A 15,577-nucleotide genomic window follows, 5' to 3' on the forward strand; every position below is an offset into this window, starting at 1 on the left:
ATCAGCTTACCCGTTAAATAAGGAATTATGTTTATTATGGATCAAAGTTGTTGGTCTATGTAACTTCCCTATAAGAGTGTTTTATTGTACAAGTCTTATTGTAAGCAATGATTGAATGCATATAAAATCTACATAAGGGGCAGCAATAAGTCACTGATTCATCTGGACTGAGAACTGTCACCAGAAAACGTGTGGAAAAAAATATTCATAAATGTGTGCTAAAAAAAAGTATAGATAAATTAAATCTACGATTCTCTTGAGATTCACTGTGATTCACTTCAGAGTTGTGATGTTTTCAGATATCAGTGCCTTCAAAACCCTGTGCCATAGTGGTGCTCTGACTTCTTTATCATGATCATGTTTATATATTTATATTTTTTAATTTTCCAATTTCCATTCCCAAGTGCAGTAACTCGAGATATCTATTTATTAAGGATATCCAATCCTCAGCCAGGAAGGATAACTCTTAAATTTATTATTTCCTATTTATAAAGTCTCAAAATGAAACTTGAATTTCAGATTTTTTCGTGCAACAATTTTCATTTTATGCATCTTAATATGATTCACGGTTCCTTGAAGTCTTAGTTACGGTCTTGTAAAAAGTTGACATTTGTACCCCTTAAAAGAAAAAAATTAATTAATTTTTAGGGAAATCGAATTTCCTTTCATCTAGCATTAAATACCAATGCTTATTAGCATGATATGAAATACTAGTAAGACGTGATCTGTGATGTCTAGCAATGATAACACACACTTTTTACACTATGTATTATATAACAATTGAAGTAAATAGAAGAACTAAAATACTGTATAAATATAAAAAAGATGCAATTTTCTCCAAATGCCTGGATACCTATATATTTTTTTAAATCCTAAAATATATTTGTTGATCAATTTTCAATTAGAAAATATATAGCTGGTGTTTTTATTCATATTTCCTGAAAACATATTTGAGATTTGATAATTTTCCCTATATAACATGATTAACTTTAATGATGAACTTTGAAGAAATACCGTGGGTAAATTCACTTTACTCTGTGAAATCATAGACATTTTTGTGAGCATTTTCAATTACTTAAAAGCTGATTTTCAGAACCTGAGGATCAGACTACCTTAAAGATACACTAGAAAAATGAGGAGTGTTAATTTTTATAGCGTATTTCTCTTCTATTAACTCAATCACATAGAAAAGAACATAAAACTCTCAAATGTGAAAAAGAACCCAGAAATGAATAAATACTGTAATATACCCACTTTCCCAAAGGCAAAAATAAAATGAATATTTATAGAAGTATGTCCCATTTTATTCATAAATACTCAATTTGAGCATAAGTAGACATTACAATTTTCATTCAGTTTGACAACATACAGAAAAAACATCAAGTACATGTATATGCTCAGGTTTGTTTAAATCCATGTCAACTTGATTATCTTTACCACCATATTCATACATGGTTATGTCTTGACAACAGCCAGAAAACTCAACCCTTCACTCTGTTTGAAGGCCTGAAAACTTCATGATCTTTCCATCCTATTCAGTTTTTATGCATGTATATCTCCAATAATCTGTGGCTACAAAAGCACAACACATATTTCAGATGAAATTCCTCTGTTGATGGAGAATAGAAAGCACTGTAATACTATTGTGAATAACCACCTCCTCATTATGAGGGATTATCGTAATCTTCGTCTTCCATTTTACGCTTCAGTGGGTTTGAGGACTGCCCGCTGATGAGGGAGGTTGTGGTACTCTGTAGGGGTTGGAACTGGATCGTGGGCTGAGGGATGGGGGGATGACCTCCAGACATCGGAACTGCATGTTGGAATGTACGAGCCTGATTCAATGAGTTCAATGATGGACCTACAAAACATAAAATAGAAATTCTCAATTCACAACAAAAAGTTTTTAGGAATTGAATACAAACATGCATTGTCAAACCTTGTATATGTAAAAATACTGTTAAAATTCATTATATCAGATATCAGTACAGGTACTTGCATAAAATAAAAGTGTCTACAGTGTCTTGTTTACATATACCGTAAGTACCATGGTACATGTACTTTGAAAGTTACTCCTCGGATATTAATAAAAGACTGGAATAATGAGGTATACATGGAGAAAATGAAAGGTACTCTGAGAACCACTGTCATCCAAATGTGATTTAGTGAAAATGTGACAGGGTTGGCCGGGAAATACCAGTGGTGGGAATTACCAGTGGTAAATACCGGTATTTCCCGTCCCGGGAAATACTACAAATTTCTCTAAAGTGGGAAATACTGGGAAATACAAAGTTAAAGTTTTTTTATTTCTTTAATTCATTCAATCTTATACAAAATTCAAAAATAAAATAAACATAAAAACAAAGATGAATAATATGGAATATGTCTCAAATTGCAATTGAACATATTCAGAATGTATCACTACTCCAGGTCCCATTCCCATAAGCATTCTGTGTAAAACTGAAGTTTTCCAATTCAAGTTTCTTTTCAGTTTTGTAAAATTATAAAGTTTATTAATCATAAATCTAAGAACAAAAAAAAAACCCAAACTTGTTTTAATCCTTCTATAAACACTGTAGTTATTACAAACAATCATGTTGTTTTAACAAATTGCTCTGGACAGTTTTGTGCTCCTGTTTTAAGATATAATTACCTTGAGTAGAACTGAAAGGCTTCTTCTTAGTTTTGATATTAATACCATACTCTACATTTAAGAATTTTCTTAGATGAAAACCCATTTGGGATCTTTGGGTTCATTTCATGGACCTTTATAGACTACATCTGTCTCAAGCATGAAACAAATGACACTTATGACTGGTATATGAATATACTGTGTTATGATTATACAAAATGAATTACTTGGAAACCAGATTTTTTTAAATCAGGGACAATGATACCAGGTAGATATCTTAGCCAATAAGGTGTACTACTTATCATTATGAACGAAATATGTTAGTAGCTATTTCTTATTTCCCAGTATTTCCCGGGAAATACCAGTAATTCCCGGTAATTACCAGTATTTCCCACCATCCTGGGAAATATGAGTATTTCCCAGTTTTTTGCCAACCCTGAAATGTGACACATAAAAAAATTGATTAACTCATATGTGTTCTCTCTGCTCCATAGACCCCAGTTTTAGCCAGGTATTTTGTTTTAGTTATGCAGCCTGTACTTTGTATTTATATACATGTCTGTAATTGTAGTACATGTATACATATTTCTGTAACAATAGTTAGATGGCATATTTATGTGTTTTTTTTCCTTCTTTACAAAACATATGATGGTTTCGTCAGAAAAACGCAAAATTTAAAAGCTCAGAATTTTTTAGAAAAGCAGAATTTTTCTAATTTATTGAAATGCAGTTTAGCTATCCCAATAGTTCAATTCAGACTTTTCAGAAAGAAAATTGAAATGTGTCCTTTTGCAGGGTCAACTGAAAGATCAAAAGGGAAATCAACAATGTTTTTCTTCTTTTTACTACCAAACATTTGGGTGTGCTGCGATATCTCACTGTGTTTAATTTTTTTCAATGTATGGGTGGCCCCATCCTGGGGTTATTATATACAAATGATATAATCATGTCATATGATGTCAGTTAGACCAGAAGGCTACAAAGGTTAAAGTGAGAATTCTAAGGGTTTTTCCTCAAAGTTAGCAGCCAAGGGACATAACTATAACTTTTAAAAAGTTTTATTCAACTATATCTTAAAGCTGAAAACAATTGTGTGTGAACCTAATCCAAACAACATTTACAAAAAACATATTTGGGGCAAGGAAGAAATTTAACCATTACATTTTGAAAATCCTCAAAAAAAAAGAGTCTGATACAAACCTGTAGAAATTCTGATAGCAGGCTTTGGGACAGGGTGATGTTGACCCGAGGGTTTGGTTACTATGGTAACAGCAGGGACAGTCATCCCGGGTTTGGACACGACAGTGAGATGTGGACCCCCCGGGCCAAGTTTTCCTGAAAATAAAATCAGTCACAATAAGTATACCAGGTAAAGCGAGATAACTCTAAAGATAGGATACACAGTCTAAAGATAGGATACACAGTCTAAAGATAGGATACACAGAAGTCTGCATGAGGAGAAAATGCCAAAGAAATGTTGACATCAGAAACAATCTTTTTGCCAAAGACATTGGATTAAATACATTCTTTATTTGCCTGACATCATAGTTATAGTCATCTGGTTTGGAATCACTCTTTACCTTTGTTAATGACATCTGATTCGGAACATCTAATTTTAATTAGATTGCTGACATCACAAACATCTGGTTAAGATTTATTTTCTACTCACCTGGTGTCATTGACATTTGGTTCAGGTTGATTCTCTGCTGGAATTGTGGCAGACCTATCTGTATTCTTGCCTGATGCTGATACAAATATAAATTCATAAATGTAAAATTTACTCAAAATATGATATCTATAATATATGCCTAATGAATATATTGTTCTTTCAAAAACACATGCTATGATATAAAAATAAAGACACAACTTAATTAAAGCTTAGAAAAGTAATTTTCAAATTTTTATTTTTACCTAATATATTTATTTATTTATTATTTTTATTCCTTTTTTGACAAAACAAAAGCAATGAATAGAAATCACAAGACTCGTGTTCTGGAAGACGGGAACTAAGTACGACACACCTTTTTGACTGCTTTATGACTGCTCATTTTGTAATTAGGGGCAGACAAACAATATCTATCTGGCGGTAGCCGTAGTCCTGTATATGTCTTGATGAGAGGTAAGACTTGGCCATTCTTATGTTTAGAAATCTCCATCAGCAGCTAAAAAGATAGTTATTCCTTCTTTAATTATATTTTGGCTTCTAAGCTTTTAATCTTGTCAGTATGCAAAGCCTGACAAGTGAGAAATTTCAATGTACCTCATTTTCTTTTTCCCAATAAAAAACAACAAGAGGCCCATGGGCCACATCGCTCACCTGAGCACATTGGCTAGGCAAAAGCACAATCAGTTCAGTATTGAAAAGACACGGGGGGGAGGGGCTTGAATTTTAAACTACCTGATGATGCTTCCATGTCAATATAACAAATGGCTTTGTTGTACTTAAGAAGATTTTTTTTAAAAAATTCCCATATATTCCTTTGTAAAAATTTGATCCCTCATTGTGGCTCCTCCCTATCCCAGGGGTCATCATTTAAACAAACTTGAATCTACACTACCTGAGGATACTTCCATATCAATATGACTAAACATAGCTTTTCTGTTCTTGAGAAGAAATATTTTTTCTATATGTTCTTATGTAAAACTTTCCTTCCCCCATTGGGCCCCACCCTACCCCTTGGGGTCATCATTTGAACAAAATTGAATCTACACTACCTGAGGATGCTTCCATATCAAAATGATTAATCATGGTTTGCAGTTCTTCAGAAGAAGATATTTTCCTTTATATTTCTATGTAAAACTTTGATCCCCCATTGTGGCCCCACCCTACCCCCAGGGGTCATGGTTTGAACAAACTTGAATCTACACTACCTCAGGATGCTTCCATATAAATATGACTCATCATGGCTTTGCTATTCTTGAGAAGAAGATTTTTAAAGATTTTTCCAATATATTTCTATGTAAAACTTTGATCCTCCATTGTGGCCCCGCCCTACCCCCGGGGGTCAAGATTTGAACAAATTTGAATCTACACTACCTCAGGGTGCTTCCATATAAATATGACTCATCATGGCTTTGCTGTTCTTGAGAAGAAGATTTTTAAAGATTTTTCCAATATATTTCTATGTAAAACTTTGATCCTCCATTGTAGCCCCGCCCTACCCCCCGGGGGTCATGATTTGAACAAACTTGAATCTACACTACCTCAGGATGCTTCCATTTAAATATGACTCATCATGGCTTTGCTGTTCTTGAGAAGAAGATTTTTAAAGATTTTTCCTATATATTTCTATGTAAAACTTTGATCCTCCATTGTGGCCCCGCCCTACCCCCGGGGGTCATGATTTGAACAAACTTGAATCTACACTACCTCAGGATGCTTCCATTTAAATATGACTCATCATGGCTTTGCTGTTCTTGAGAAGAAGATTTTTAAAGATTTTTCCTATATATTTCTATGTAAAACTTTGATCCTCCATTGCAGCCCCGCCCTACCCCCGGGGGCCATGGTTTGAACAAATTTGAATCTACACTACCTGAGATTGCTTCCATATAAATATGACTCATCATGGCTTTGCTGTTCTTGAGAAGAAGATTTTTAAAGATTTTTCCAATATATTTCTATGTAAAACTTTGATCCTCCATTGTAGCCCCGCCCTACCCCCCGGGGGTCATGATTTGAACAAACTTGAATCTAACTACCTGAGGATGCTTCCATATAAATATGACTTATCATGGCTTTGCTGTTCTTGAGAAGAAGATTTTTAAAGATTTTTCCTATATATTTCTATGTAAAACTTTGATCCTCCATTGCGGCCCCGCCCTACCCCCGGGGGGTCATGATTTGAACAAACTTGAATCTACACTACCTGAGGATGCTTCCATATAAATATGACTTATCATGGCTTTGCTGTTCTTGAGAAGAAGATTTTTAAAGATTTTTCCTATATATTTCTATGTAAAACTTTGATCCTCCATTGCGGCCCCGCCCTACCCCCGGGGGTCATGATTTGAACAAACTTGAATCTACACTACCTGAGGATGCTTCCATATAAATATGACCAATCATGGCTTTGCTGTTCTTGAGAAGAAGATTTTTAAAGATTTTTCCAATATATTTCTATGTAAAACTTTGATCCTCCATTGTGGCCCCGCCCTACCCCCGGGGGTCATGATTTGAACAAATTTGAATCAACACTACCTGAGGATGCTTCCATATAAATATGACTCATCATGGCTTTGCTGTTCTTGAGAAGAAGATTTTTAAAGATTTTTCCTATATATTTCTATGTAAAACTTTGATCCTCCATTGTGGCCCCACCCTACCCCCGGGGGTCATGATTTGAACAAACTTGAATCTACACTACCTGAGGATGCTTCCATATAAATATGACTCATCATGGCTTTGCTGTTCTTGAGAAGATTTTTAAAGATTTTTCCTATATATTTCTATGTAAAACTTTGATCCTCCATTGCAGCCCCGCCCTACCCCCGGGGGTCATGATTTGAACAAACTTGAATGTACACTACCTAAGGATGCTTCCACATGAGTTTCATCTTTCCTGGCCCTATGGTTCTTGAGAAGAAGATTTTTAAATGATGCCATTATTTTTTCAGTAATTAGTAATTATTTCCCCTTGAAAGAGAGCGTGGCCCTTCATTTGAACAAACTTGAATCCCCTTTACCCAAGGATACTTTGTGGCAAGTTTGGTTGAAATTGGCCCAGTGGTTCTTGAGAAGAAGTCGAAAATGTGAAAAGTTTACAGACAGACAGACAGACGGACAGACAGACGGACGCCGGACAAAATGTGATCAGAAAAGCTCACTTGAGCTTTCAGCTCAGGTGAGCTAAAAAAGCTGAAAATTGTTGCTACTTCTTACATCTCTGGGAGGTGGACTTGTGAAGGAGTGGTCCATACGACACTGGACGGCCAACTTTATGTCCTCTGCGTCCAGTAATTTCTTGTTGGCATGGTTCGAGTACACTTTGGCATCCTCTAATATGTCTGTGACATAACCTATTAACAAAAGATTACATACATGTACTGAATCTGACTGAGGCACAAAAATATTCATCATAATAATTCTTTTCCTCAATGACAAAGTCAGAATTACCCTGGTATTATATTTTCAGGAAGAATCTTATTTATCATAATCCTATATGTTTCTATTTTCCCCATGGTTCCCCACGTTTACTTTGCAGTAGAACTTTCTGTTAAGGAATTATGGGGAAAGGGGGGATTCTATTTACTTCAATCCTTATCATTTGTATTCTCATATAGAGTTTTTATTTTACATACCCAGGAAAGCTTAAATCCATCTTCCTATAATCATGATAATCTGTGTTATCTTTATAGTTCGAATTTCTGGTCACTGTGTTCAGACAATCTATACATTTTCATGCCTGGTTCTTTCTTTTTATTTTCGTTTATATTATAAACAATCAAAACTTAACTTGCTGTTGTTAAAAGCTTTTTTCTCATGTTAGAATTGATTTCAAAGTTTAGTATTAGTGTGTTTTCACTGTTTTGGTACAGGAAACTACCATATGCATGAAAGGCTTCTGATACATGAAATAATTAAAAATGCCTAAAATTATTGCAAAATAAACTACGTCTACTGGGGGGGGGGGGGGTTGCTAAAACGCGGAACGGAAAATATGATTCGAGGTTAAATCTCTTTGAATATAAAAATCATACCAGAAACAGTATACAGCATATAAATTTTTCATATTTAATCCTTAATTATTAAAATAAGAGTTGATTAGTCATGTTCATTCTCTTATTCATGAAGATCTCTGAACATAGACAAAGCACAGGGTACGAAAAAAAAAAAAAAAAAAAAAAACAGAACAAAAAAATATCTAATGCCGTGCACATATACAGGAAACATGTTGAACTAAAATATGGATGAGTGGGAAAATTTCATTGAAAATCACTCTGATCAATATGAACGACAGGTATTCGATATTCTTATGATCCGTATGAGCGAAAAATCCCATAATTTTCAATGCATATGTACCCATGCACTTTAAGCATAGATAACGTACATCTCTGCACCTCCCACCCCCATACGGAAATATAACAACTCTAATTTTTTTTTTCGAAAATATGTAATTTCCCCATCCATCTTTACATTATTCTGTGCAATCAGTTTGTGCTATTTTGCACAATTTGACCATATGCATGTATGCTATCTTTCTTAAATCCCCGTTTCAGATCCCTATGGATTGCATCAACACCCCTGTAGTGTAATTAGGGTCTTCCGTCTCCAACGGAAGACCCTTCTATTATTCTATTGTTTCTTTTTCACTTTTATTACTATTATTATTATTTTTTTCTGTCCAAATTTTGTGCAGACGATTTCTCAGAGATGGTTGAATGGATTCACTTGAAATTTTCAGAGATGATGTATCATGATCTAAACCTTATTCATATTTTTTATTTTTTGGAAATTCACTTCCGGTCGGAAGTTATCGCCCTTTAATCGAATTTTTAGTGACCATTTTGTCTACACAAAAACTCAAAAACGACAAAAGATAGAGTGCTGAAATTTTCAGTGATAATAGAGGACATGTTCTAGTTGTGCACCTCAGTTTTCAAATTTTCTGGAAGTGCCTAGTATGTAAGCTCGGTAGGGGTCAAAATTTAGGACATGAATCAGGAGTGAATTTTCGAGACATTTTTTATCATATCTTCAAAACTATGAATATTTTCTTAAAACACATTGAACAGAAAATGTGCAGAATTACTAGATCTTTTATATGATATCAAGAAAAAAGGGCTGACTCATCACATTAGGGGCCAAAAGGGGCAAAAAGTCTTAAATCCATAACTCTTTAACGATCAATATTTTGTTATACATTACTGAAGCAAAAATGTTTATCTGAACAATCTACAACTATATATTATAATAAAAATCTCATATGTTACATAATTAGGGGCCATAAGGGGCCAGAATGCTAAATCTTTGACGCTTTATATCTCGAAAGTGGGAAATATTTTGATAAGCAATATTGAACAAAAGATGTTCAAAATAATGTTCTAAACAATATGCAACCTTTCAATATTTGCTAAACATCCCCATTAAGGAGTTGAAGGGCCGGCCCCTAAATATTTCTTTTGCATATATCTCAGTAACGAAAAAGAATTTCTGAATAGTTGTTGAACAAAAAGTGTTCAAAATCATAAGAGCTTTAAGGTGAAATCAAGAAAAAGGGGCTGGCCCCTCAAAATTGGGGCCGAGAGGGGCCGAAAAACTTTCATCAATAACTCTTTAACGATCAATATTTTGTAAAATATTACTGCAGCAAAAATGTTTATCTGAGCAAACTACAACTATATATTATGTTATTCAAATCACATGTTACATAATTAGGGGTCATGAGGGGCAGAAATACTAAATCTTTGATGCTTTATATCTCGAAAGTGGGAAATATTTTGCGAAGCAATATTGAATTAAAGATGTTCACAATAATGTTCTGAACAATATGTAACCTTTCAATTTTTGCTAAACGTCCCCATTAAGGAGTTAAAGGGCCGGCCCCTAAATATTTCTTTTGCATATATCTCAGTAACGAAAAAGAATTTCTGAATAGTTGTTGAACAAAAAGTGTTCAAAATCATAAGATCTTTAAGGTGATATCAAGAAAAAGGGACTTGCCCCTCAAAATAAGGGTTGACAGGGACCGAAAGTCTTTCGTCAATAACTCTTAAACGATCAATATTTTGTAATACATTACTAAGGCAGAATAGATCATCTTCACACTCCTTAACTATATAACGTTGTTAGCATCATATGTTACGTTATAAGAGAACAATAGGGGCCAGAATGCTAAATCTTTGACGTTATAAGGGGACATTAGGGGCCAGAATGCTAAATCTTTGACGCTTTATATCTCGAAAGTGGGAAATATCTTGATAAGCAATATTGAATAAAAGATGTTCACAATAACGTTCTGAACAATATGTTACCTTTCAATTTTTTCTAAACGTTCCCATTAAGGAGTTGAAGGGCCGGTCCCTATTATTTCTTTTGCAGATATTTCGGAAACGAAAAAAAAAATGTAGAATAGTTGTTGAACAAAAAGTGTTCAAAATCATGAGAGCTGTAAGAAGATATCAAGAAAATAGAGCTGGCCCCTCAAAATAGGGACCAAGACGGGCCGAAAGTCTTTAATCTATAATCTTTAATGATCAACATTTTGTTTTAGATTACTGAAGCAAAATTGTTCGTCTTAACAATTTATTTATATCATTATATTTGAACGAAAGTCTCAGTCAAATTCTTATCTCATCTTATCAAAAATCGGACGGAAGACCCACTCGTTGCTCGCAACGAGATCGCATCTAGTTTTTTCTAAAATTGTATCCTTTATTCTTCCAACAATCTATTGGAATTCCCATGGGTACCAATTGTGTCCCATTATTAGCAGACCTATTTTTGAACTCATATGAAGCAGAATTTATTCAAAATCTTATACGTGAAAAGTAGAAAACACTTGCTGTGGCTTCAACTCGACATTTAGATATATCGACGATGTATTGTCAATTAACAATGGTTATTTCCATTCTTATCTCGACACGATATATCCCGCTGAGCTTGAGATAAAAGATACAGCAGAGTCTGACACATCTGTTTCATATTTGGATATTTTATTAGAAAAAGGCGTTAATGATAATCCAACAACAAAGCTTAATGATAAACGTGATGACTTTAACTTTTCAATCGTCAGCTTCCCTTACTTATGCAGCAATATACCCTTATCATCTGCATATGGGGTTTATATCTCACAGTTTATTCGATACGCCAGAGCATGCTCTACGCATGAACAATTTCTAAAACGAGGTAAGTTATTGACAAACAAGTTGATGAAACAAGAATATCAGCAGTCTCGTTTTAATCATCATTTCATAAGTTCTATGGTTGATACAATGACCTTGTCAGCAAATACAATCTATCATTAAGTCAAATGCTGACTGACTTTTTTCATACTTTTTGTTAGGCCATTATTTACACACTGAATTGTCGACAGATTTTTCCGTTATTTCCCAATCATGACAAGGAGCACACAGCGGGTGTGACCGGTCGGCAAGGGATGCTCACTCCTCCATGGCACCTGATCCCACCTCTGACGCCTTAGAGGTCCGTGTTTGCTCTGCTCTTTGTAATGTTTAATGGACTTTTGAGCTCAAATTCTGTTCGTTATATCCACTATTTCAATTATGCCAGTGATCGTTGTCTCTAACATAAAATAATATAATATACTCTGTGTTTCTCTTTCACTTCGCCTGTTTCGAAACTACATTTTCCCTTTCATAATCAATAATGATGTTTTGTCTTTGACGAATAAGTCATTTTTTAAATTCAGATTTGGATGAGTGATAAATGAGACATTCTGATATATAATTTGGATGCGAGTCTAATTATTGTGCATTTTATTGACCAATGCATGTACATGTATATGCCGCATGTTTTGAGGGGAAAAACTGAATAAATCACATTGTTACAAAAACTTTTAATTTGATATAAACTACATGTATTAGATAAAGAATAATGCTTCCTATGTCTGAATTATACCTGTGAATAGTGAAAAACGAGACATCATATTTTCGTTTTCCGTTCCGTTTTCCGTTCCGCGTTTTAGCAACACCCTACTGGGGGGGGGGGGGGGGGGGGGGGGTAAATGGCACAGTCCTAATAAATGAACATAAACTGTCTTCATCCTTAACCTGTTAATCATGTTAACACTACAAGCGATCAACAATTAAAAAATTAATAATTTTATCACGATCTTCACTTACTACTTACAGAAGAGTAGTGTGTAAAGACAATAGGAATTCCTTGCACTTTAAAAATAAAAAGAAGGCTGCATCATTATTTGGTACTGAACGGAATGGAACGAAGTCCAAGAGGTTATAGGTTTTAACTACGATTTGATAGAGAAACGCTTGAATTGCAAACTGAAATCATGATCTTACGGTATACAAACTCCAACATGACATTCACAACTCTAGGTTCGTATTCAGTAACACCCATTTCTTTTAAAATTGCACCCATTACTTGTGCATCTCGCGGAGAACTCTTCGCTGGAGACGCCATTTTTATTGACTTTTAAAAAGAGAATGCCGAACCCGAAGAATAGGATGAATTTTTAACTGATAGAGTAAATAATTATTCAGACCACGAGAAAAATGATGACGGAGATGATCCAAAAAAAAAAAAAAGAAAGAAAAAGAGAGTAAAATTTAAGCACTATGTACGTTGATATACATATGCATGTACAATGATCATGAATAAATGTATTTATAAGGGGTGATGAATTTTAAACAGAGAATATTGAAAGGGAATGGTTTGGAATATGTTCATGCTTCTCTCAACTTTTTTTCTTTAATAAAAAAAGTTGCAGTTTAAATGTAAAATGCAAGCACTTAGAAGATTTTTCAAAATTTTACGAAATACTTTTTATCTTCTCAAGATTTATCCACGTTTAATATCTGATGATATAGCTGTCTAGTTTTTAAACTTCTGTGTGTAAGTGATTCCAAGAGATCAGTTTCGGTAATGAAACATCTAAAAGAAAATGGTTTTTTTTTAAATTCATGCTAAAATTATCTTCAAGCTTGAGTGGACAAAGAGTCATGCATGCAGTTGTTATGTTAATGAGTATTGATATGTTGTATCTCTAAGAGATCCATATGTTTTGCCTTATACTGTTATATGACACTATATACTTTGGACTATGAACCTTCCTAAAAGGGGGATCCAAGCAATTTTCCGGGGACGGGGGGGGGGCAATCCTTCTCACTGACCAAAAAAGGACAAACACAAAAAACTATACGTGCATGCGCATTTCATGGGGTTGGGACAAAGGCACTTGTTTCTGTAATAAAATTTTCAATCCATAGTATAATAATAACACGTGTTATTATTACTGGTTAAAAAAATTATTTAAGGAATAACTGTCTAATTTTTTTGGTTTCATGATGTGATCAAGCAATTGGCTTGCGTGATAATTTGCATAAATGCCGAAGGCGTTTATGTATAAAACTATCACGCAAGCCAATTGCGTGATCACCAACATGAAATCAAAAATTCCGACAGTTATTCAGTACATTCATACACTGTATGCTACAAGCCCCGCCTACTTCTCTTACTCTGTCTCTTCTCTTTCTCCCGCACTTTTGATTTTATTTAATGAACCAGTCGCTTTATGTAGAAATCAAGTATGTTTTCAATTTGTAGTTTTATCTTGGACAAAGAAATACAAAAATGGTAAATATTACAGAAACAAGCGCCTGAGGATTGCATGGGGTTAGCTATCACCGTCATAAAACTCTCTTTACTTCGATCATTATACATTTCTTTTGCTTTACCCCCCCCCCCAACCCATTCCCTCCTGCTAGATCTTCCCTTGTAAAAGTAAAATGTATTTTTTTTCTCATAAGCTTTGTGCATTAAAGTAGTGAAAACACCCTTGAAATCAGTTTTAACTCACTTTTTCTAAAATACACCAGAAAAAAAGAATAAAATAACTACACAGTATGTCAATAATCAAAATCTTTGTAAGAAAAAATATAAACTATAACATGCATTTACACTAGTCTACAAAAAATGGAAACATATTCCATATTTTGGACATTCTAGAATATACATTTAGAATGTCTTGATGTCTTCTAAATGCCATTTAACCATCTGTTATTAAATATAAAGTGTAACTTTTCGAGCCTGTATTTAATTTAAAAAAAAATAAAATAAACTGCCGAAACTCGTAAATCCTATTTCGGGGGTGGGGTGTGTGGGTCTTTCTCTAACTTTTCGGTATATTCTTTTTACAAATGCTGGAATTTGCCAGTATTGACCAACCGGCCGGGAGGGGGGGGGGGGCAGCTTCCAAATGAAAATTTACATAGTAAAACAACATCAAAAAACTATTCTTTACTGCGGGCTACGGAAGCCCAATAGTGGAAACCAAAACTAAATAAAAAACGAAAATATAAAATAAAAACGAAAATTGATACCTTCGTAGTAAAGACCTGATGTTTGGACCTGTGTTTAGGGTGTCTCCATGCTTTATACATGTATATAATAAATGTTTAGGGGTCAAGGTCAAATATATGTATCATCTATGTATCATACTTTTTGTTGGTATTGAAATTTTTAAATCTCCGAAATATTCAATCAATCTGTTGATTTCTTGTTAAACTTGAATTATATATACATTTTCTTCTAATTAAGAGATCTTTAAATGTAGCATATTTACGTGCGAATTTGCAATTCTCGAGCTATGTATGTTCTATTATTACATCACAGAGTACGCTTAGAAAATAGTGATATAACATTTTTACAGAATTATAGTAACGTTTAACAAGGGGTCCATGGGCCACATCGCTCATCTGAGCACATTGGCTAGGAAAAAGCGGAAATCAGTTCAGTATTGAAAATTTTTCGGTGGGGGGGGGCAAACTTGAACTTACACTACCTCAGGATGCTTCCATATCAATATTACTAACCATGGCTTTGCTGTTCTTGAGCAGAAGAATTTTAAAGATTTTTTCCTAAGTATTCCTATGTAAAACTCGGATCGCTCATGGTGGACCCACCCTAAATTTGAACAAATTTGAATCTACACTACCTGTGGGTACTTCTGTAATAAGATGACTAATCATGGCTTTGCTGTTCTTGAGGAGAAGATTTTTACAATGCCCCCCCCCCCTCTCCAACAGTAACCCCTGGGGTCATAATTTGAACAAAATTGATTCTACAATACCTAAAGTCGCTTCTGCATAAGTATGTCTAATAATGGCTTAGTTGTTCAAGATATTTCTTATATAGTCCTATGTAAAACTTTGCCCCTTTGGTGTGGCCCCGCCCTACACCCAGTGGTCATGATTTGAATAAACTTGAATCTACACTACCCGAGGATACTTCTGTATTAATATGAC

General features: G+C 34.3%; 1 protein-coding gene across 2 annotated transcripts; it reads right to left on the bottom strand.

The window, feature by feature from the left end:
• Window positions 1-1,282: 1,282 nt before the first annotated feature.
• Window positions 1,283-12,740, bottom strand: LOC133192784 (transcription initiation factor TFIID subunit 9B-like). Of its 2 annotated transcripts, XM_061328789.1 has the most exons (7): window positions 12,614-12,737; window positions 7,515-7,651; window positions 4,654-4,794; window positions 4,302-4,377; window positions 3,833-3,967; window positions 1,658-1,861; window positions 1,283-1,572 (listed from the first exon to the last, which is right to left on the bottom strand). In XM_061328789.1, the coding sequence occupies exons 1-6, from the start codon at window positions 12,732-12,734 to the stop codon at window positions 1,665-1,667; spliced, it is 807 nt and encodes a 268-aa protein (XP_061184773.1). In that variant the 5' UTR covers window positions 12,735-12,737; the 3' UTR covers window positions 1,283-1,572; window positions 1,658-1,664. The 2 variants fall into 2 exon arrangements, with proteins under 2 accessions (XP_061184773.1, XP_061184774.1); XM_061328790.1 differs by having other exon boundaries at window positions 1,283-1,861; window positions 12,614-12,740.
• Window positions 12,741-15,577: the final 2,837 nt, after the last annotated feature.

The sequence above is a fragment of the Saccostrea echinata genome, unplaced genomic scaffold (assembly GCF_033153115.1).
Source record: "Saccostrea echinata isolate AGI-Se365-2 ecotype Australia unplaced genomic scaffold, CSIRO_AGI_Sech_v1 ptg000025l, whole genome shotgun sequence".
NCBI lineage: Eukaryota > Metazoa > Mollusca > Bivalvia > Ostreida > Ostreidae > Saccostrea > Saccostrea echinata.